This window comes from Amphiura filiformis, chromosome 9 (assembly GCF_039555335.1).
Source record: "Amphiura filiformis chromosome 9, Afil_fr2py, whole genome shotgun sequence".
NCBI lineage: Eukaryota > Metazoa > Echinodermata > Ophiuroidea > Amphilepidida > Amphiuridae > Amphiura > Amphiura filiformis.
Window position 1 is genome coordinate 9375989 of NC_092636.1, and position 25601 is coordinate 9401589.

Here is a 25601-nt window from a genome sequence, read left to right on the forward strand (position 1 = left end):
CCACAGCAAATAAATCCATTCAACACTGGGATGATTCTTCCATGTTGGTTTCCAACTGACATGGTATTGTGATCCTTTCCACTGAGGTAGGAGTACACTGTCCATATGTTTCACAAGCTCATGAACTGTGAAACTCTTCAGAATACCACTATCATATGCTTTCTGCCGTCTGCCTTTTAACCACTTGGACAGGATGGAAATGATATCTCTATGAAGGAACAGTTCCTGGTGAGATGGAAGAAGACCACTGTCATAACTAATATACTTGGCATTGAAAGTTGAGAATCTATCCAATGAGCTACTTCCATCAAGTTGAAAGGGCATCAGTTGCAAATCATGGACCTCATGTAGTCCATTGAGACAGTATTCAAGGACAATTTTGAGACAATTGGTTGACTGCAACGTTGATTCAGATAGAGGGCATGGTAGAGATCCTGCAATTCTCTCAGTTACTTTGATATGCTGACAACATGCTGTAGGTGATACATATGCAGCCTTGATACCAACTGTCGTGAAAGCTCTACATATATCACCACTGCATGAGATCAAGTTGAACTTGGTCCTCTGCAAAAACTGCCTCATTATGGTTGACTTCTTTTCTCTATTAGGACGGAATGATGGTGACATCATGAATCCATCACGTACATCTTCATCAAGTTTGGATAAATCATCAAAATAGGCATTACTCACAGACTGGTCTGGGCCGAACCAATGAATTTCTTCAAAGTTATCTTCTGTGCTTCTCACTACAGGCAAGACCTTAATGTTGTTTTTCCCAATGAATTTAAGGGTTGAGGTTGCAACTACTTCCCACACATCATGATAACTGTCCAACTCTGTTGGAAACAGTGTATCGTATTGCTTGCAATTCCACATGCCGTTGACATACTGAATATTCGATTGGGATTGGTAAAGGATCTTTCCGGCTTCCTCAATTAAGCTGGCATAGGCAGGTGCAATTACCCGTTCAGCTAGTAAACGATTCCATTTATGTATCATACCATTGCCGCCTTTCTTGAGATTTTGACGAGATTGGGCGAGGACAAATGTTCCATTGACATGAACAGGCAGGTCTGTATCAATTTGAAGTGGCAAAAAGCAGAAAGCTTTGCCAGAGCTCATTGTACCATTCATCAGGGCTGCTACTCCACCTTGTGGTATGAATGATTTTGTCATGAATTCTCTCATTTCAAACTCCTGAGAGTGTAACTCTTGGGCTTTATCAAAACCAATTGTCTGGCAAACTAGCCACTCCTCTTTCTTCAGCTTTTTCCCTCTTGTCGTCTTTCTTGTTGATTCTGTTAGGTGCAGCCTGTATACTTTCTTCATCTGAGGTAGAGCTGTGTTAGTATCACTATTTTTGTATTTCTGAAGTTGAGCACTTGCATCAAGTTTTTGCTTCTTATCTGATTTTGAAATGTCTGCAGACACGGAATATCGTAGTTGTAATCTTTCTGTCTTGGGGTTTATCTCAGATATGAATATCTTCTGCACATTGTTGAGAAACAGCAAAGCGTCCTTTGATGTCCTTTCAAATTCTGTGAGTAAAGTATCCACATTGCCACTTGTATAACACTTGTCAGATATCTCTGATACCACCCCATCTTCCCTAAGAGGAAATCTAAACATAGTGCCATTCTCTAAGTCAAATTCCTTAAAGTTCTCAAGGTAGCCCTCTATCATATCAGGGAAGGCGTCCTTGTAGTCAAGGGATCCATTTTGACTGTAGAGTTTCCCTGGTTTGGCAGTTGTTGCTCGAGGTACATACTTAACATGTGGATCAAATATGCACAGTTTTGATGTATTCTGAGTAAGAAAGGTTGGGCAATCAGTCAGATGATACACCGCATTGAAACCAATCCCAAACCGGCCAGTTGTAGTTGCATCAGATATCTTGCCTCCTACTCCAACATTCTGAATTCCTTCGATATCCTCATTTGTGAATGGTTTATCATTATACACACATATTGCAGGGGCATTGTGCATAGGTTTCCATTCTGGTCCTGCTAGTCTGTTACCTTCGTGTCTTCTAGGATCATAAACGACATGGATTTCAGTGGACCAGCATCATCAGCATTCTGAAGGAGTTCTTTCAGTACATCTGGTGTGTGAGAGTATTCCCTCAGTATACCCCTAAGGCGTGTAGTCAGCTTTTCAGTTTGTCCGAAGGGAAGTTCAAATCCAAGATCAGTTGAGCAGCGGTCATTTTGAATCTCCCTACAAGTCCTCACTCCTAATAGCTTTGCCTGAAGACTTGTAAGACTATGGTGGACATCAATGAAATCTTCCAAAATATCATTCATTGAGGTGTCTTCATTGTCATTGTAGATTACTTTGTCAATGTGACGCAACACTGAGTTAAAGTCAAGAACGTACAATTGATCGTGATAAGCTTGCAAATCATGATTATCAGCAGTTATTGCTTCGATGATTTTCTTCACAACTTTCTTTTCTTCAGCATTCACAGATTTGCCTTTCCTTGATGTCTGTATATGTTGCAGAACATTAATGTAGTCAACATCACTGAATGACTCTTGGACCCCTAGATGAAGTAGTACTCTTGAATTTCTGTAGTTTGGCAGGGATTTTCTGAAGGTATGTTCCTCTTGAAACTTTGCTGCTGAAAGCTACCTGGTTGGGGGTTGTGAAACCTCTCCCATACCACACCCATGCTACATTTGCCATGATGCCACCTTCAGAAAAGTATTGCTTCAACTGTATTTGGTCTGTTTCCCTGTCAAGGAAATCATAAATTGATGACATTGTGTCAGTAATAGCCTGTACATCTCGACTTCCAGTATCAGTGGATGTTATATTCTTCAAATGTTGTAATACATCTTCTACTGGAATTGAGCCTGAGCTGCTCCTCCACCCAAAATATTGCCCAAGGCCATCATGGTAGTTTGTCACTTTGACAAGTGGCACTGCAGACCCCAACAAGATGGCATCTTGTGACAATTTGACCTCACTAGGGCAGTTCAATATCTTGGACTTTTTGCACCAAGGAAGACATGTAGGATAGGAATGAGGGGGTGCTGTCTCACATGCCACCCATGCTATGTTGCTTAGACATTCCCCCAAAGGATGTTCATTTTTGTGTGCAACAGTTTTGGAGAGAAGGCCTGGGTATTTACAGATGTAGTCAAGAAGGGCTCTACTTCGTTTGTGGTCATGAGACTTTGAGACATCATTAGCAATTTCCAGAATTTCCTTTGCTGAAATGGAGGACTCATTTTTCAGGCCAATCATCTTAATATGATCTAGTAGCCGTCCTTTGGAATATTTTCCTGTAGGGAACACTGGTTTCTTGTTGTACAGAGATGTTAGCAACGAGTTTTCAGGATCAAACAGCTGCTCAGGTGTTGCATATAATCCATCTGATGTGCATAGGAACTTTATGTTTCTGACCAGATTGTGTAAGTGCCCCCTCTCTAAAACCCATTTCATCACATCATCTGACTCCTGCTGTGAGTAATAGTGACTTTCAACTCCAGGTAATACACATGTTGTGAGAAACTCTTCTAATGTTTCCTTCTTCACTCCCAAAGTCAGTGCCAGTGTAGTCGCCTTGTCCAGTAAAATGTACGTTTGACTCACTTTCTGGATAGGAATGCCTAGGTAATCTCTTCGTACACCCTTTGAGCATTTGTCTACAGATACAAATTTCCCACTATTGACTTGAAAAAGGGGAAGTTTCTTTAGCAGTAACTTCCACTGTGCTGTCAATGTAGTCTTTGATAACAGTACTACTAAATCTTGCCTCAGACACTCCTTGTTATTTGTCACTTGTCTGACAACGTCATCGGATGGAAGAGTTTCCAGAATTTGCATCACTCCTTTCCATCTGCAGTTCTGATAAAACTGTCAATCTTAGGATGCTGAGCAATAAACTCTGGCAAGTCATTCTCCACTACAACAGCGCCCAGTGACTCAAGGAAGATGCATACACTTTTGGAGAGTTGGGCTGGTGTAGGAGAAGCGATGTTCTTTTGGTAGATGAGTCGATTAGTCTCAAGTCTGGCTAATTGGTACGGCTTATCAACAAAGTCTTTGGTCTTCTTTCTTGCCCTATCAACAAAGTCTTTGGTCTTCTTTCTTACCCTTTTACCTGTGGTCTGCAGCTGCTGTAGTCCTGGACTAGGACATATTTGGATAAGAGGGAGGGAAACAAAGCTATGGAGTGAGATGTTTTCTTGTTGTAACCAATTCCAAAGTTTATCCAACCAATCACTCTCTGGTTGACCATTCAATCCTGGCGTCCATGTCACAATACCCTCTCCCTTTCTCCATTCTTCTGGTAAGCATTCTTTAAGCAATGAAGGTACCACATCAACAGTAAGGCTGTGCAACTGTGTGTATTTCTGTGCCTCTGCAGATGTCAAGACTTCCGGGCAATCGTCTGCTGATAGTGATTTATCCATACCAGGGAAGAGGTATCGTGGCACTTTGCTATTTGGAATGTAGATAGTCTCTCCATTAGATGTGAATGGGATGAAGTTGCCATCTTGTAGGGGAAGAAGGTGAATGTTCACCATATCTGTGAATTGTCGGTCTCTCAAGATGTATTTCAACAACTCTATCTTTTCTTCCCGATCTAACCATTCCAGTCTATCTCCTCTCACAACTTTCCTCACTAGAGCTGGTGTTACTACTTTAATCTGGATCCCACCCCAGCGCAAAGCTTCTAGAACATTCTTAGGAAGATGAGCAATTGGGTAGTCTTTCTTCAGCAAGACTTTGCGTAGTAAGTCTTTCTTCTCTGTGTCAATGAATACATCTTTGGGATGTTTCCAAGAACCACCTTTCGCCTCTGTGTATAGGACAGGAAGCTCACCAAGTTTACTAATCAAACACTTCACCCCACCTTTCCATGCACCAGTTAGATTACCAACCTCAGGCCACAGCTTGTAGACAGTTGATGCTGGTAGGTCGCATTTGATGGCCAGCTTTATTAATTCCACATATGCATCTGGGAAGACCTCCTCCACAAGTCCAACATTCCATCGTGCTGCATTGTCATGCTCCGATTCTCGGTCAGGCCATTTGATACTGCGACGATTATCTCCAAGTCCAAAGTATCCATGCACATGTACTGGTAAATGACTACTTTCACTCTCTGGTAGAGGTAGGAAACAAAACATACGACCGCTGGTTCCAACAACTGGTCTGATTTTCATTGCTAGTCCGACCCATGGTAACTGCTTCAAGTCTGTATCTTTCATCAAATCCTGCATGCCTTGGCTCAATCCAAACCTCTTTAGGACATTCACAATTAAGTAGCCTGTGTCAGTTGTTTTTTGTTTTGTCTTGTCACGTACTGATGATGCTGTTTGTGAGATGGTATTTGCTTGGCATTCACTGAGCCCATCTGTTGAACTTCTCTGACAATTGCGCAGAAAACTTGATCTTTTTTCCCGAAGAGCAGCCCGGTGTTCTTGTGATATTTCTACTTTGAAGACCACCTTAGGTTCATCTTGAGTTGCCTTTTCATACACAGAAACAGATTCAATATTCTTCAGGAATAGAAGTGAGATTTCAGCATCACTTTGGAAAGATTGAAACAAACTTTGTACTCTGGTTTCATTGTACACCACGCGACTGATCTTGGAATTAGCTTCAGTCCTCAGTGGAAATCTGAAAATAGTACCCTTGTAGCTGCCTTTCTTGAAGGTACTTTGGTTGCATTTGAATATTGGATTCAGGTAGGGAGAAAATTGATCTTTGAGACCCGGCTGTAAGAGCGCTTTGGAAATGCGCCACTTTTTTCCTCGCTTACCTTTCTCAATAGTACCAGTAGCTGGATCCTTTGTAAAGTAATGTTCATGAGGATCAAAGAATCCAACATGGCGCCCGCTGAAAATGCAAGGCATGTCTGTGGACATGAAAGAAAGATGCAGAATGAATAATTAAAACTTTTGGTATGCAACTATTCATGTTATTTATCTTTCTTTTATCTCATTATTTTGGTTGCATGGTTGTGTTTAGAAAACAGGGGGGGGGTGAAGATACTTGAATGGAACAGGTACATGTCCCAACATTTTACAGTAAACGTTTGAAAGTCGGATTATATAAAGGGTATAAAACGTTTTAATAACATTTTGAACACCTTGTTAAAAACTTAATGCAAATCATTCTACCATGTTATCAAGTGTTGACTAAATATTTAGCAAAAATGTTTGCCAAAAACATTTTGCAATAACAATTTGACGCACTCTTTCCCTTAGTCAAGTATCCTGATTCTCAAAAAAGCTTCCAAGATGGCAAAATTTCGATAATAAGGACCCCAGCGTGAAGACAAACACTGGCCATGAGGAGGGCTATTTCAGCCCCAATGTATGGTTTAGGGAGTGTTCATAAATACTTTGGTGGGGGGGGGGGGGTTGGAAAAGTTGGAACCTCGGACGTCAACAGTTTTTTGATCCCCCTAAAAAGGGTGGATTTTTTATCCCCTTTTATGGTCTAAACATTTTTGACCCCCCCTTCATGTCCTAAACAATTAACATTAACAGTGGCATAGTGACATTTTTGACATTGGGTTTGCAGAACTTGGAAGTCCAGTGAATCCAGCACCTTTTGCCGACAAAATAAGTTTATGGTAGAAATGCGCGCGAAGCGTGCCAAAAATTGTGCCATATTGAAGCTAAACTGGTGAAATATAGTACAAAACCGGCACTTTTTAGTTTAAAATGACCAAATATGGGGTTAATTTTGGTTAGAAACCCATATACAGGCATCAACATTGGGGGGATGATTGTATGGACCATCCCCCTATCAAAATATTGGGGGATTTATCCTCCCATCCCCCCAGGAGCTACCCCTATGGTCATTAACTCATTAGCTAAAAATTAATTACCGTTGGAGTTATAGTGTTAAACCCAAATTGTAAAGTGCGCACATTTTGTTGATTTGTAGCTTGAGATTAAAAAATTTCGGAATGTACATGCCTTCTCGTACATTTTACCCCGGAATTTTACCCTCAAATTTTCTTGATCCCCCCTATTAAGGACTGAATTTTTTTTGATCCCCCCTTTTTAGGACCTACAATTTTTTTGATCCCCCCAATATTTTCCAATATTTATGAACACTCCCTTATAACAAGTAGATTCCACTGGGGTTCTATTCCACTGTAGATGACATAACATGGACAGTGCCTTAAAAATTTGAAGCAGAATGACATGTGAAAAAAAATCACTGGTCATATAGACGAATCCAAATCCACGCATTCCTACACCTGACTAGCAGCCTTTAGTTGGGTAGCCGTCGGCTACATTGCACCCAAAATGTGAAATGAATCGGCCTTGGCGGAAATTTTAAACTGCATTCCATCACCTGTTTTACACCTTCCGCGAAAACACAGGTAGACAAAAGAATGATTAAAGTTTACAACACAATAGACCCTATAGTTCCCTTTGGCAAAACACACAGCTTCTACATGGTCTATTCGCTGTTGAAGTGACATAATAATCGGATTAACTACACCATATCAAACGCTACAAATGGATGTACTTGCGAACAAAAGGACTATGTATGAATAGATGCGACGGGATTATAGGCCAGTAAAATCAGCTGAAAAGGTCAAACAAATTGCAACATGGATTTTTTTTGCGGAAAACATTTCTATTAGGTGCCCTTATTAACATACTAAAAGTCTACCAAAATCAACCTCTGCGAAATATGGATATATCGATTTTTTTTTTTCAAAATGTCCTCCAAAAATGATTAAAATGATGGACAAAATATAGAAAACAGATTCACTATGTCACTTATTAGTAATAGTAACACGATTCGTATGTCTCAGGCCATGCTTAGAGGGTCTGAAATAAGATTCATCACTTTTTCTCACTTGTAAGTTTTCAAAATGGCCGCCAAAATAGCTAGAAGTAGAACGGTCATTATTCCATAACTAAATATGGAATTAAATAATTAGTAAACACAAAATGATAGTTTGGGACCACAAGAAACCCCACGCACCAGAGAAAAGGTTTTGACACCCCCAGAGGCGGGATGCCCAGTATCCCCAAACCCTAACGACATATCGCCCCCACCAATGCATGTTTCTTGTGACCCTCTCGTATGAACGTATGACAATCTTGAGGGTGGAACGCCTAAATCGCGGTCAGTATCAGGTCATGAGAGGTAAGTATTGTGCGCTTGTGTATCTCCCTCTCACTTCTGAGTGGGACGAAAGCACTGAGCACCCTCTACTTACCTCCCACGATCTCCTTGATACGCGCAAGGTACCCTCTGAGGACCATGACTGGACACGTCGGTTTCATCGTATATACCCGCAATGAGAACCAGATCAAGGAGGCATATCGGGTAAGGAGTAAAGGACAGGCATGGTCTGGTTCTTGTTCAGGAACCCAGCCCGAGGAAGGCTAAAGACGACCCCGGTGGTGAAGCGGCGGTGCTGCTCGCCGATAGCCAGAGCAGGTACATAACTGGACAACGTCAACCGCGAGGCCACTGTCATCAAGAACACAGTCTTGAGTGTTAAGTCCTGCAGCGAGAGGTCCTCCGTGGGTTCAAGGCCTTAGGTAGATACTGCAACACCAACAGGAGGTCCCATTCCGGAACCAGGGAGCGAAGGTCTTTCAGCCACCATGCTCTTAATGAGGTCGGAAAGTGCTGGACTCGATAAGACCGTCATAGACCCCCCCCCCCTCCCAAAAAAAAGCCATGATGAACCGCCACAATGGCAGTCCTGTAGGCTGAAGCGGTACAGTTCCCGTGGTAAGGAAATATGTGACTTCATATTGTGTTATTCTGTCCAGTTGACTGTTGCCTTGTCTTTCAGCAAGAGCAGCAACCGAATATTAATGGCCCGCTGTCGGGACGAACTGGCGGAAATACGCCAAACAGTCAGGTGGAGGTTGTTGATCACCTCCATCTGTACCTGGTGCCGGTGGCGTGGCGGAACTGTGAGAAGATCTACGCGGCATAGACGACTGTCTGGTTTTCCCACGAGAAGGTCCAAGAGGCGGGTGAACCACCACTGCTTGGGCAAGAGGGGAGCGGCGAAAAGGAGTAATCAGTTTCGAGAATTGGCTACCTTCAGCAGAATCAGAAGGATCATGGCAATGGGAGGGAAGGCATAACCGAATATGCCCTCCCAACTCTCCTGCATGGCGTCCCTGCCTACAACCATTAATCCCGGGTGAAGTAAGTCAAAAGCTGATGGTTCTGATGGGACGATCTAACCTCTGAAAGATGGACCGACATATGCATACTGCTGAGTGAGGTGCCACTATATTAGACAAGAGAGAGGATGACTGACCCCCCCCGACAAGGAATCGGCGAGTCAATCCCGGCCAGAAGCTCCGTACCACCTCCACTGACACCACAGAAGGAGGGACACTGTCACCCTGCAAATGTTGGTAGCTGGGACTTTTGGTGCCCCCTCCTTGTTGATGTAAAAACGGAACGGTCATGCTGTCACACTGAGTTGATTTATCCACCAGGAGAGGCAGGAGTGGAGCTGCCTAGACACCGCAATTATGAGGCTCTGAGGATGCCGCCACGCTTGGAACTGCCCGAGGAAGTATAGCTGTATCTCCTTCGTACGCAAGTGGCAGCGCCGAACGCTGGTCACCAGCCCTAATAGGCAAAGCCACACCCGAGCTTGAATCGATGCCGCCTGCCTGATAATCAGAGCGCAGAAACAAACATCAGCGATCCTCAAGCCTATGGGAGAGACCCGGACCCTGGCGAAGTCTATCGTTGCCCCCAGAATTATTAAAGTGGAACAGTAAAAAATAAGTTACAGTCATGTTGCAGTCATACTGACAATTAAATCACCTGTTCGAATTACCTGATGTATAGGTCTTTAGAATCGACCCTGTAGCTCTTTGTGGGATAAATTTTTGACGATGCTGTAATTGAATGTTATATTAGAACCGCCTATCCAATTACCATTCAAATATTTACTCTAAAGTAGCCGATGTACATAATATGTGGATTATAACTTACGAGCGTATGTGTATTATTTACTGATTCAGCTTCTATGGGGAAAAGTTGATTGCCCTGTCTGTATTCACAACCCATAATGAACGTATTTGGCGGCCATTTTGAAATTTTTAACAAAAATTACGCAGCAAATAAATATTTATGAAACGGTTAGGGCATAAGAGCATTTGTAGGTCAAAATGTCACCCAATTCCCACATGGACACTCATATATATTGAAATCACAAATGTCTATTATTTTACGACAATTTGGCTGCCATTTTGAAAAAGTCAATTTTATACATCTTTTGCAGAGGTTGATTTTGGTAGACTTTGAGTATGTTAAAATAGGGACTTAAGAGCAACATTTTCTGAAAATAGAATTCATGTTGCAATTATTTTGACCTTTGGGGATTTTGGGGCTGATTTTTACTGGCCTATTACCTGCGGAATTATCTCGATTGTATATATTATTATTAACCCTCCTCGTCCTTGCATCTTCTCTAGGTGTTAGGCGGCTTTTATTTGCACAATGGGGCGCTCAAAACACCAGGTTGGTGCTAGCGGCTACCCAAAGATGGCCGACCAAATCCTGACCATGACTTGGCTCGTTGGATTCGTCTATATATGCGTCATCCTGATCTTACCCTCATACTGCCCCGACTTGATTATGGCAATGCCATCCTCTATGGTATCACTCAAGGTGAAAGAAATAGACTGCAGAAGCTGCAAAATCGTGCTGTATGTGCGTTTGATATTCTCTGTTCCTCGCTCAACCTTCTCATAGAATTGCATTGGCTTCCTATCTAGGACCGAATTCTTTTTAAACTTCTGCTGTATGTTTTGAAGTGCTCTCAGGGCTGTGCCCCTAATCATCTTTGTGAGCTTCTTTCAGCCTATGCTCCCGGAAGAGAAGGATTGAGATCTTCTTCCGATAAGACCCTGCTTAGTCAGCCTAGGGCACGTAGAGCAGCTGGTTTAAACACCTTCTCTGTCTCTGGCCCGAGGGAATGGAATAAGCTCCCTAAAGCCATTAGGGAGTCTCCCTCAATTCCAGTTTTCAGAAAGAAACTGAAAACTCACCTTTTCAGTATAGCTTCTTTCTTGTTCCTTCCGTGTTTCTTTTTTTTATACCTTCTCTCCTTGTTCCAGCACCTTGATAAATTTTAAAGGCGCTTTATAAATACCTTCTTGAGGTCACATTGGATTCAATGTGGTGTCATAATGTGCAGAATTAGATAGTGCATCTTTTAATAAAACTTGAAATTGTGATTATTTTTCCAAGTGTAAGGATACTTTATTGGCGCAGTATATGTACCTTTCACATGTTTTTAAACCAGTCAATAGCACAATAGCAGCAGCTAGCAGCAAACGCTATTGACTGGTTAAAACAGGTGAAAGATTAGGATGAGGAATATATGCCCGCAGTGATTTTATTTTATTCACAGGGCTTTCTGCTTTAAATTTTCAAGGCACTGCCCACATAATGGATAATGGGATAAGATATCAAAACAGAACACTCAAAGAAACTGACTAACCTGTGAGATGGTAGACAGAAATGAACCCCAATCCAAAGCATAGAACACTCAAAGAAACTGACTAACCTGTGAGATGGTAGACAGAAATGAACCCCAATCCAAAGCATAGAACACTCAAAGAAACTGACTAACCTGTGAGATGATAGACAGATATGAACCCCAATCCAAAGCATAGAACACTCAAAGAAACTGACTAACCTGTGAGATGGTAGACAGAAATGAACCCCAATCCAAAGCATAGAACACTCAAAGAAACTGACTAACCTGTGAGATGGTAGACAGAAATGAACCCCAATCCAAAGCATAGAACACTCAAAGAAACTGACTAACCTGTGAGATGGTAGACAGAAATGAACCCCAATCCAAAGCATAGAACACTCAAAGAAACTGACTAACCTGTGAGATGGTAGACAGAAATGAACCCCAATCCAAAGCATAGAACATTCAAAGAAGCTGACTAACCTGTGAGATGGTAGACAGAAATGAACCCCAATCCAAAGCATAGAACACTCAAAGAAACTGACTAACCTGTGAGATGGTAGACAGAAATAAACCCCAATCCAAAGCATAGAACATTCAAAGAAGCTGACTAACCTGTGAGATGGTAGACAGAAATGAACCCCAATCCAAAGCATAGAACACTCAAAGAAGCTGACTAACCTGTGAGATGGTAGACAGAAATGAACCCCAATCCAAAGCATAGAACACTCAAAGAAGCTGACTAACCTGTGAGATGGTAGACAGAAATGAACCCCAATCCAAAGCATAGAACACTCAAAGAAACAGACTAACCTGTGAGATGGTAGACAGAAATGAACCCCAATCCAAAGCGGCCAACTTTGGTTGGATCGTCATGCTTTCCACTCTGTTCTGGATGCTGGATGTTCTTCCAATCAGAGTCCTTGAAAGTTGCATTGTTGTAGACGTATAAGGCTTGACCATTAAACTTCTTTAATGATTGTGACCACATGTGTTTTGTTGGATGTTGGGTCTTGTCATAAAGGAAGATGATTTCACTGGCACCAGCATCATCTGCATTCTGTAATAGTTCCTGGGTTGGATATAACGATCACAGGATATATTATCTGTGGTTAGTATAGAGCATGTTTGTTTGGTAACAGCTACAATCAAGGAAAATAATGTTGACACACTCTGGCATACTTCAATGTAAATCGCCACCCCTGTTCAATGTTGATGAAAGCACTTTTTCTATTGGCATGATTGGACTCTCAGCACTCTCCATTCTATACATGTATGTGTGATAAGTGTTTCTCTTCCAGGTGTATGGCTTTAGCTACAGTGGGCAATGAAGGAAGAGCCAATTGTAATTGTACTGGTAAGCAAACAACATTCACTCTCAGTTGATAAACTTGTGAGGTCCTGGGAATCAATTGGGCAGGAAAGCTTTTCCCATTTCCCTTCACTATGAAAATAAGCACTTAAGAAGGCTTTTAAATACTGTAGTGTACCCTACCTTCAATATCTGTCCTCCTTCAGGGTATTTGTCTAGTACTCTTTTTACATAGATGTGCAATGGTGGCAATTTTTGACCAAACTCGTCGTCACTTTCTTCTTCATCATCATCATCATCATCTGTGAATTCAAATGCCAGAATCAATACAACATTTTACAATTTACATTTAATCTGCTGCATCACACCATTTGGCAGCACCATGCCAATAACCATCCCCTAACAGCTCCCCATTTTTCACATGGGTGAAGTGGAACAAGCTAGATATTTTCACTGGCATGTATCCTTTGTGATCCTCACATTTATTATTTAATGTCTCACACTGACTAATGTCCTGCGAGGGCACAACAGATAGGCCACCCTCTCTTTTTATAACCATCTTTTCATTCATACAGTCAAAATATTAGTCGAACACAAACACGATGTTTATAACACTATGTACATGGCGTACAGGATGGTCATAACACATCAAAAGGACCAACCTCATTCATGAATGATACCAGGTAATAGAATCAGTAGCGTAGCTAGTGCCCCCCGACAAAGAGTGAAAGAAAAAAAGTGCCCCTCTGACAAAAAAATGAAGGAGAAACTTTGAGGGCATGGGTAGGGCCTATTGTGCAATAATTATGAGCCTTGGGGGGAGGGTTAAATTTGGGGGGGCAAGAAAATTTTGGCGAGCCGAAAGTAAGTGGGGGGCAAGCAATTTTTGGCAAACCGAGAGGGGGGGCAAGTCATTTTTGGCATACATTCTTGTGGCGCCTTTTAAATAAAATGCTCTAAAAAGGAAAACCGTACAGAAACACTTTAATATGCAAAATTTCCTTCTCGCTGCGCTCGCAACATGTATGGGGCAAAGATTTTTTGGCAGGCCGAGAGGGGCAAGCGATTTTGGAAATTTTACCCCCCAGCTCATAATTATTGCACAGCCCCTAAAAGAAAAAGGGCTAGGAGTCCCTTTTCCACCAATTCAAACCGATCATGGGCCAAAATAGTGTAAAATTCAAAATTTTTGCGCACATTGTCACAATAAAGCTCTCTTCATCTTGATCATGGCCGAAAATAGTGTAAAATACAATTTTTTGCCAGCACATCATCCAAATAAAGCCTTTTTGGAAGCTTGAAGAAATATACAGTCTGTCTAAAAACTAACCGGTATATGTACGAGGGTTGGTCAATAATATCCCGCAACCATTATTTATCTCCGCTCATGCATGACTTAGATGACTGTTACTCAGTGGCGGATCCAGAGCCTTGAGAGGGGGGGGGCCCAATTTTGTAAATCAAAATAAATTAAAGTAATGGCCGCGAAGCAGGGGGGTGCAAATCCCCCCTCAGAAGTTAAAAACTTTTGGAAAATGAAGACCCAATTGAAGCCATTTGGTTGACCATTTTGTCACTATTATTGTGTAAAATTTTAATTTGAAAAAAGCCTAAAATGTGCGAAAAGACAGCCCAAATTGAAGCCATTTGTGGATATGTTGACTTTTATTGTCTGAATTATTGCTTTAATTATGTACCCATAAAGCTGCGCACGCAGGGGTGTCTGAGGAGGATGTGCCCCCTCAGAAGTGAGAAAATTTTGCAAAGTGAAGACCTAATTGAAGCCATTTGGTGGACCATTTTTGCAGTATTATTATTGTGTAAAATTTTAGTTTGAAAAAGCCGAAAATATCAAATTTGCGAAATGACAGGCCAATTGAAGCCACTTTTTTCACTGTTATTGTATGAATTATTGTTTTAAACATCAAGTGGTGGGTGTTAAATACAGAAAAGGGGCACTGGGGGTGTCTGAGGGGGACGTTTGGAAATTTTTCAAAATGAAGGTCCAATTGAAGCCATTTGGTGCATCATTTTTACACTATATATCTTTGTTTTTTAAAACAAAAAAGGGCCCAAACTCAATTTGTAAAATTTGAAATGTTACAGGCCTAAGACTTGAGATTCGCAATTAAAGCATGCATGGAACGATGTTGAAGTCAGCACGTAGCACGGAGTCCGAATAGGTTACGGTTCGCTATCTCTAAGGTTCGCTATCTCTAAGGTTCGCTATCTCTAAGCTTCGTTATCACTAATTACGAAAAAGGTTCGCTATACCTAAGGTTCAATATCACTAATTTTGAAAAAGGTTCGGTATTTCTAAGGTTCGATATCACTAATTTTAAATAAGGTTCGCTATCTCTAATTTTAAATAAGGTCCGCTATCACTAATTTATTGAAGGTTCGCTATCTCTAAGGTTCGCTATCACTAATTTAAAATAAGGTCCGCTATCTCTAATTTTAACAATCCCGGTATCCATCCCTAAGGTTCGCTATCTCTCATTTTAAATAAGGTCCGCTATCTCTAAGGTTCGCTATCTCTAAGGTTCGCTATCTCTAAGGTTCGCTATCACTAATTTCAAATAAGGTTCGCTATCTCTAATTTTAAATAAGGTTCACTATCTCTAATTTCAAATAAGGTTCGCTATAGTGGTCCTTATTTAAAATTAGAGATAGCGGACCTTATTGAAATTAGAGATAGAGGACCTTATTTAAAATTAGAGATAGTGGACCTTATTTAAGATTAGTGATAACGAACCTTAGCTATAGCGAACCTTAATCGAAATTAGTGATAACGAACCTTAGAGATAGCGAACCTTAATTAATTAGGGATAGCGAACCTGAAACAAAATTAGTGATAGCGAATCTTAGGTATAGCGGACCTTTATTGGAATTAGTGATAACGAACCTTAGAGATAGCGAACCTTCAATAAATTAGTGATAGCGGACCTTATTCAAAATTAGTGATAGCGAACCTTATTTTAAATTAGTGATAGCGAACCTTATTTATAATTAGTGATATCGAACCTTAGAACTAGCGAACCTTATTCTAAATTAGTGATATCGAACCTTAGAAGTAGCGGACCCTTTTTTTAGGTATATCGAACCCTTTTCTCTATTAGAGATAGCGGGATTCTGATCTCCATAGACTTTGCACGTTAGTGATAGCGAACCTTAGAGATAGCGGACCTTAGAGATAGCGGGATGTCACCTCAGAATAGGCCTACTGACTTTGGTGACAAAATGTGACGGGCCCTGCATATCGGCGGGCCTGCCCGTATTTTCTCATGCTTTTGGGCAGAGGACAAGCCTTCAAGCAAAATAATCACAGACCTATATAGATTAACCCGACTGCGATTTAGGCATGGGCCTACTATACGTGCAATTTAACCTTTTCCCTTCTCCTTTTCTCCCTTTTCTCTTCTTTTTTTCTCTCCTTTTTCCTCTTTCTCTTCTCTTCTCTCCTCTTTTTTTTTTGGGAGGAGGGGGGCCGGGCCCCCTGAATCCGTGCCTGCTGTTACTTACGATCAATAAAGTTTGTACCTTTGTAACAACTACTATTAGAGTACCTTTAATTACGTTATCTCATTTGCATAAAATCATTGCCATATGTACACTGACAATTGTCAACATTGGCGGGAAAGTAGTTGAGGAACGTGTAATAAAAAGAAGCAGAAGAAAGGAACACAGCAATTTACAAGCCTTATTTTTGGTATGAGGTAATCTGAGTATATTCAATATATTTAATTGTGAAAGAAGAAATGTATCCGTCAACAGATCAGGAAAGGGACTGTCTTTGAACGTCACCAAAAATAGGCCATAACGACAAACAAAAATGGTGTGAAAATCGGGAGAAAAGAGCCCACACGGTAGAAGAAAGAATCCAAATTATCTCCAAAATAAAACAAAAACAAATATGATTATTGGTATGGTATGAGAGATCATAGTCAGGACTATAGAGTTTGTTGCAATAAAAAATAGAAATATGCGCATGCATTGATGGTACGCATGATTGAAAGTACCAAAAAAAAATGAAAAAAGTAAAATTTCATCAAAAAAGCTCTAAAAATATGACTAATACAAGGTTTGCGGAACAGTAGCTGTGTGATTGAATTGCTATACCAAGTCTTATGCTAGAATTAGACATACCTTTCGCAATTCAAATTTCTTATTCAATCCAGAGTCTCTCTATGGTGTGCTACCTTGATTACAAAAACAAGACCTTTTGAAAACAAGGGTTCATTAAGAAAGAAATGTTTGTGATTTCACCACTGGGATCTCCCTTTTTAATAATCAGTAGACACCCAATCAAACCAGGTACAATTTGTTAAATTTTGTCATCGATTAATCTTTCTATCTCTTATTATGTAAAGAACAATGGGTGATAAAGCCTACTCAAAATTTGAGATATTCAACGCGATCTCTTTTCTTTAATAAAAATGGTATATAGATCTAAAAAGAGTACAGCATCATTCCTATATTATCGGTCTAAAAAGTTGCAAAAACCGCGCCAGATTCCATACTTTTATTCTCGAGATATTTGGAATTATGTAACAATACCTCAATTTGGTGCGATATTTTCTTGACTATTTTTCACCATAAATCAGGCAGTGTCCATACACTATTGTGTTTATGCTAATGTCATTACGTAATCAAGTATTCAGCATCGCTAATACATATTTGTTTTGAAAGACAAAAGTACAAACTTGTATTTAGCGTAAGTAACAGTCATCCAAGTCATGCATGAGCGGAGATACACAATAGTTGCGGGAACTTATTGACCAGCCCTCGTATGTATGATGCAACTGCAATTTATTTGGTCTGTGGCCCAACAATTTTATCCCCCCCGACCAAGAAAGCTGGCTACACCCTAAATAGAATCATAGAATATCCAGCTTACCACTTTCCCATTCCTGACCCACTTCCATCTCATCCCCTTCATCATCTGAATCCACCATCTTGGCCATTTTGTAGGTAATCAAAACTCGAAATGGCTAATCTGTAGAGAAAATTTTAATCATTTAACGACAAATCACAGGAACTATGACACCAATGATTACAAGGAAAGGATGTTATTTACCAAAAATCCTTAACCCTAACCCTCCTGAATACTACAAAATACTACTTGATATATGCGCTGTTCGTGCATGCATCCCACGTGGTGTGATGACGCAATCGCCCTAATTGATATATAGGCACGGTTTCGCTGGCCAGCGAAGCCCAAGACCCGTGGCAAAGTGTCGCCAACCGAGTGCTTGGCATGCGAGGGGTCTCGGGTTCGAATCCCACCCAGAGCAAACAACTTCTTTAATTCCTTCTTTTCTCTCTTTATTCTTTCCCTTCCCGTCGCCGAAAAGCCCTTAGGCGGTTAGGGTTAGGTTACCACTATCGAAACTCAGTATAGGCTTCCTTAACCCTAACCCTCCTGAATACTACTGTTCGTGCATGCATCCCACGTGGTGTGATGACGCAATCGCGTTTAGTGATATAGAGTGTGATCGGAAATTGGGTAACATTTGGTGAAAAAATAGGATTTATTCAAATTTCCATAAAAAATGGTTTTAATTTGGTGGAAAGGATTATATTTTAATAATCTAAAGAAAAAAGAAAAATTTGTCTCAAATTTTGTGTTTTCCGTGCCGCTAAAGTTGCGTGCATTATTTGTAGCGTGAGGGACGGACACTATGTTGCATTATTATGAAAATACTTCTCTTAGAAAGAGATTAGATGCTATTGTTAATTTTTGTTTACAGATTATTAGTACAACCCTTGCCACAGGAAATATCAATGAGATTTTTAATTGGATGTCATCCAGAAGATAGGAGGGTCATGAAAGATGAACCCTAGAAATTTTGTCCGTCCCTCACAGATAAAAATCCAAAAAAGTTTTTTCTCTGAGAAACATTTCAAGGAATTAAATTAGCATATACCCTATCTATCAATATTAATGCTCAGCTTACTAGAGATGAAGAAACTAAAATTCCCAATCTTTAAATCTAAGAGTTATTAGTCCTTAATTAATGTGAGAGACGGACATGTCCGTCCCTCACACTAACTTATTTTGGATGTACTGTACAGGTACCAATGTATGTTGAGTGAAAATATTTTTGTTTACCGTACATATAAATAGTGCAACCCCTGCCACATGAAATATCAATGAGATTTTTAATTAGATGTCTTTCAGAAGAGAGTTGGAGGTCATGGAAGGTGAATGTTAGAAATTTTATCCGTCCCTCACAGATAAAAATCCAAAAAAGTTGTTTCTCTGAGAAATATTCTAAGGAATTAAAATAGCATACACCCGATCTATCAATATTAGTGCTCACCTTACTAGAGGTAAAGAAACTAAAATTACCAATCTTTAAATCTAAGAGTTATTAGTCCGTAATTAATTAAGGGACTGACATGTCCGTCCCTCACACCAACTGATTTTGGATGTACATACCAATGTATGTTGAGTAAAAATATTTGGCCACTAAATATTAAACCCAATTCTTCTACCCAGTCAGAGAGTCTGTCTAAAACAAATTCAGGCCAATCCCAGAAGGTCATGCTCCCAAATATTTGGAATTGAAGGTCCTGTTGCTAAAAAAAGAGGGTCTGTCCGTCCCTCACACCAACTTATTACAATTAATATTATTGTAAATTACTGCTTCTTTATCAGTAAAACTACAATTGGGTATTGAAAACAAACAGCATGAAGTAAAACTTCTGTGTAATTTGAAATTAAAAGTGAAATACACACTGAATAAGATAAATAGGCCATCATATGTCCGTCCCTCACAGACAAGCTGTCCCACACCGACACCGCCTGGCTAATAATTATTTGGTGTAGTAGAGACACTAAAATAAATACACGGATCGATACACGTGAATTGCTATGCACGATTTTGATATCAGACGAAAATCTTCGGATACCGGGTTAGAAAATGATGAATATCTCCCGTAAATGAATTTTTCTCAAGAAACCAGATGTGGTCTCATACACTTGAAAATACGTGTTGAACAGATATGATGGTCGCTAGAATGCGCTTTGAAAATTGGCCGTGCGCTTTGAACTCAAAATCGGACCAAAACTCTAATTTTATATTGCGTTGGTCCTGTATGGACTACATCGTGTAGTACAGCTGCACTCACTACTAGGCAGTATAAAAGTCGATGACCATTGACTTCAATGGGATATACAAGCTTATTCACGCACAACCAAGATCAATTACCCGGCTATTGTGAGTAGCCTTAGTCATGTCCCTCGACTAATTATTCGTCTCAAAGAGAGCTAAAGAGCTTCAAAGGTCTGAACCAAATGTCCAATCGTGGCTGTGGATTCAACCTACCATGGCGATTTATGCCATGAAGATATAGGGTCGATGACACTGTGTGTCCGTCCCTCACACAAGTATTTAGGGTTTATAATCATATGATATATTTCCACTGAACTTGAATTATTTTGACAACTGCATTTCATTTAGATGTCAAGGATAGCATTAGTGGTGGATTTGGAGAAATCTTGCCAAATTTGAAATTTTGTAACATTTTGTCCGTCCCTCACATAGAAAATGTCCGTCCCTCACATAAACTTTGGACCCGCTTCATAGACGCCTTGAAAACAAACTGAGTCAAATTTCTTAATTTTTGGAGAGATGGAACATTACTCTTTCATGAAAAGTATATAATGATTAAACATGTGTATAAGTTTCAATAGAAAACTTGAAGATGTAACTAATGATGGTGATTGCTTATTCTATTGATTTCCGTCCCTCAAATTTTGTATAGTGAAATAATTCTCGCTATTCGCAATAAGGGCGCCGCCAGCGGTTTGCGATGTAATCGTGATGTATCATGGGAAAAGGTCGACATCCAAGTCCGCGCAATATGAATATTACCATGCTATTACATATAGGAACATGTGACAATATTTTTTAGTTTGTCAAAATCAAAGAATTACAGCGAATCGATATCATTAATTACTTAATAATGTTTTCTATTGAAATGTACACATGTTTAATCATTTCTCTATCGATTTGCGTGAAAGAGTAATGTTCCATCTCTCCAAAAAACTTAAGAAATTTGACTCTCTTATTGACGAATAGCGAGAATTGATGCACATGTGGCAACATTTTCATGCATAAAATAACTATTGGTTGAAGGGTTATATATATTAACCTAACTTAAAGGAATAAATTTTAACAAGTGTTAATTAAACACAGCAATTAATCTATTGATGTCCGTCCCTCACGTGAGGGGCGGATTCCGATCACACTCTATATAGGCACAGTTTCGCTGGCCAGCGAAGCCCAAGACCCGTGGCAAAGTGTCGCCGACCAAGTGCTTGGCATGCGAGGGGTCTCGGGTTCGAATCCCACCCAGAGCAAACAACTTTGTTCCTTCTTTTCTCTCTTTATTCTTTCCTTCTTTCCCTTCCTGTCGCCAAAAAGCCCTTAGGCGGTTAGGGTTAAGGGATCTGGAATGAGCATTTTGACCGGTTTTTTTTGTGGGACATGATATCAAATAATTTTCATTTTTTGAAATTCACGATAGGTAATACAAATTTTATGACAAATTATTAAAATTTGATATTTTTCACATTTTTGATATATAACAGTCCTCAAAGTAAATTTTATAAATCTAATGATATATACTTAAAGTGTATGTAGGTGGGATGAAAAGCCGACGATCAATTGAAAATTTTGACCCTTCGTATTGAAGATATGGATTTTTTTCCCCAAAAGACCTAATTTTTTTGGGTGTTTTGGGAAAAAATCCATATCTTCGATACGAAAGGTCAAAATTTTCAATTGATCGTTGGCTTTTCATCCCACCTACATACACTTTAGGTAGAAATCATCAGATTTATATAGTTTACTTCGAGTACTGTTAAATATCAATATCAAGTTTTAATCATTTGGCATAAAATGTGTATTACATTGTGAATTTCAAAAAATCAAAATTATTTGATGTCAGAAGGACATTCTTCATATTCAGAATGCAATTCGATATGTCTGATGTGATCCAATGTCCCACAATAAATACTGTCCAAACGTTCATACCCTTAATGAAATAATTTTATTTTGCCTATGTACCGGGAAAGTTTCGAATCCAAAATCCAACAGGATTTTGTATTTTGAATCCTTGGCCAATTACTTGTTTCCTAAGAAAAAAAGAAGCACAACTTGATAATACATGAAACTTAAGAAATGCTGATCTTGCTTCCAAATAACATGCATAGAGTCCGGGGGGGGAGTAAATATGGGTGACATGGATGTACGTCCACATTGACCCCCATTTTTCAATTCCCTCTCACCCAATGACACCCTTTTTGCTTTACTGAACTCCCTTCTCACCCAATGACCCCTATTTTGTTTTCCTCACCAAGATCCCCTTTTTCCTTTTTTTTTAAAATTTTGGGAAAATTTCTGACAATCATTCATGACCCCATTTATTTTTCTTCAGATTTTTCAAAATTTTGTATCAAATTTTATATCTTGAACCAAAATTTTGCCCAGTCTCACTGAATGAACCCCTTTTTGATTATTAACCCCATCATCTCACCCCCCCACCCATTCATCACTGGCATTCACCGGGATGGGCCTGTTGTACTTAGATAGTGCTTGATAACCATGTTGTAAGCTTGTAGGCATATGATGGGCTTGATGGCCTATTTTATTATCATAGGCGTAGATCCCGGGGATGGGGGGGATAAAGGGAATCCCCTATTTTGCCAGGGGATGGTCCACAATCATCCCCAATGTTGATGCCTGTATGTGGGTGTCTGAACAAATTAACCTTATATTTGGCCATTTTAGCCCCCAAAGTGCAAATTTGTGAGGCCCCATGTCACAAGGAAAACGCGGTAAATCGCACATTATTTGCACATTATTTGCAGAATCTCTCCTCTTTTTCCACTATTTTGAAAATTTTAAGCTTACTTAGCAGATATTGTGGTGATCTTTGGCGACTTTAGCTTTTTTGAGCGATTTCGCTCACTTTACCGCGTTTTCCCTTGTGACATGGGGGCTATATCACCCACCTTACACTAAATTTTTTGAAGGGGGAAAAATGCGGATCATGTGTGTGGGGGGGGGGGGGGGTGGGTTGGGGGGTCCAAAAAATAAAATGTTTGAAATTGCCCATACTTTCATCCCCTGCAATTTGAAGGCAGTCAATGTGAAGGATATTGCCCAATTTGAGGTCCAACATGGAGCTTTACCACAGGGTTCAATGGGAAATTAAAACTTTGAATGATTTTATCTGGAATTTCAAGTGCATTTTTCTTCTGGCGAAAAAAAAAATTTGACTTTCGATTCAAGTTTCTGAACGAGAAACCCCACATTACTTTTGAGTTTGGAGATAAAAAAAAAAAAGGCGGGAAAAAATTCAAATGGAAACTTTGCTCCACAGGGTATGTACTTTATACTGAATGTGTAGCTGATACAGTGTAAGTTGACTGCCACACTCTTGCAGCCAATGGGCTATTCCATTTGACATGCATACACCCCCTAGATGGAGGTCATGACCTCAATCGCGCACACAGGGGTGTAGATATCAAATGGAATCAACCATTCAGGTAAGTCCATTTGAAATTCACACTCCCTGTGTGGCAGATTAAGGGCATGTCTTCCATAGGGGGTGTATGGATTTCAACTGGAATAGCCCAATGGTTTAATCACCTGTGTGAGTTTCTTCGTGTAAAATCATCGGCAAGTAAGAGGCCCCATGTCACAAGGGAAAACGCGGTAAATCGCACATTATTTGCACATTATTTGCAGAATCTCTCCTCTTTTTCCACTATTTTGAAAATTTTAAGCTTACTTAGCAGATATTGTGGTGATCTTTGGCGACTTTAGCTTTTTTGAGCGATTTCGCTCATTTTACCGCGTTTTCCCTTGTGACATGGGGGCTTTTGTGTGCGCTTCGCGTGCATTTGTTCCACTTTTGCACCATATTTCAACAGTTTAGCTTCAAAATGGCAAAATTTTCGCACGCATTTGAACCTTAAACTTATTCTTTCGCCAAAAGGTGCTGCATTTACTACACTTCAAGACATTTTTTCCAACCCCATCGGGCCATCCTCCCAATGTCAAAAAGAAATCTATGCCACTGTTTATTAGGCAAAAAAAAAAACATGTTTGTTTCCCGTAGCAGGTCAAAAAAGTCAAATGCGATTTTTTATTTTTACTATTTTTTTTAAATACATGTCTTCAAATGACAAAAATACCTTTTTTGCTGCAAATTGGAATGGGAATTTACAGTGGGTCTCTCCGACACAAAAAAAAAATTAGATTCAAGAATATTTATGATCACCTTTCAACCTTCATATTAAAAAAGATACGGTATTTAAAAAAACGTGTTTTCTCCAGTTAGTTTTTCACTACGCTCGTTTGTTGTGTAATGTGTAAATGTTTTCTCCAGTAGTGTTTTATATTATTTTTTGTGATTTTTCTGTTTTTTGTTGTTGTTTTTTCCTTGAAAAGTGAAAAAAATTTCTATAGCACAAAATAAGCCATCAAAAACGTAATGCGTACGCTACAGGTAACAAACTTGGTTTTTTTTGTCCTTATCAATATCATCATGATCATCCCCTTCTTGCCGTTTGCAAATACAGGAGGATAAACAGAAAAGCAATTTCAATTTCTATACATACCTAAAATTGTAGCCGCATTGGACCAAACATTCAGTATATTATAGACCCGACTGCACGTTGATTGATCATCATCCCAGTTGCCAAAGGCTTTGGTTCCCAGAGAAACAATTATAAAATCTGAATCTGAATCTGTTGTGTTGGCGATCAGTATAAGCCTTAGGCCTATATATCGAGATGACAGTACCTCGTTACACTCAGTGATGCAAGTCTAGCTCACAGCACAGACCCCTGTAGCCTATTTTAGTCACTCCGAATATTGCCTTCATGTCCGCTTCTTGTCAGATCTTTACCCGGTTTGTGATAATAATTTATGTTACACCAACAAATACATGGAAAATTACCCTCCCCTTTCGTAAATATTGAAAGGTCCTATTATGACAGACACCACGACATATCATATCATACATTATTTTTATTTGCACAATGATAACAAATTTGTTTGTATTAATATATTTTTAGCCTTTATAGATAATTTTGTTTAATAATGCGTTTGCGACATTGGGACTTTGCACCCGTAAATTTCCCATAAACCTATGCTATAATAAAAGATCACTCGTTAGTTCATAGGCGGGAACTTTGACACATAATTTAATATTTTTCTGCCTGCACAACATAATTCATTCCAAGTCAATGATGTCTTTCCAGGTAAGAAAACCACATATTAATTGTGTTCTTTATTATTACTGTACGTCTATTGTAGGCCTTTATGTCGTTCAATCTTTACATCCAATCCAGCCTAAAGTGGAACATGCCCGAACATCCCATTATATGCATTAGTCCTAAGGGTCATTATATATAGTCTGAAAAAGGTTAACATGGTTAAAGTAGGGTTTAGGGTAGTTTAGGTCAGGGTCAGAGATAAGATTATATGGTTAGGGTTACTAGGTCTATAGGGTATAATCTGATTGGATGAAGGGAACACTTGAGGTTTTGAAAAAAACCAATCACAGATGCGTCATATTTTCCACAAGATCTCACACAGCTCTTATGATGCTATGCACTCAACCTTTAGGGAAAAGGGTGCTATTTAAGGGTAATCCTCGACGTTTAGGGTTGTCATTTCAACCCATCTTCGACGTTAAGGGTCACTTATTTGCAGAGATGGTCCTGGAGATGGTTGGCCTACTCAGGAACACAAGTAATAAACCAAAACAAAGAAATGAATATGTATGGTTCCAGTTTATTCTCTT

At 39.7% G+C, this 25601-nt stretch overlaps 1 protein-coding gene across 1 annotated transcript; it reads right to left on the reverse strand.

The window, feature by feature from the left end:
• Positions 1–3824: 3824 nt before the first annotated feature.
• On the reverse strand, positions 3825–17755 carry LOC140160602 (sacsin-like). The gene is made up of 4 exons (XM_072183845.1): positions 17671–17755; positions 12957–13075; positions 12275–12533; positions 3825–5872 (listed from the first exon to the last, which is right to left on the reverse strand). Exons 1-4 carry the CDS (start codon positions 17735–17737, stop codon positions 3831–3833), a joined length of 2487 nt encoding a protein of 828 aa, XP_072039946.1. The 5' UTR covers positions 17738–17755; the 3' UTR covers positions 3825–3830.
• Between the last annotated feature and the right edge of the window lie 7846 nt (positions 17756–25601).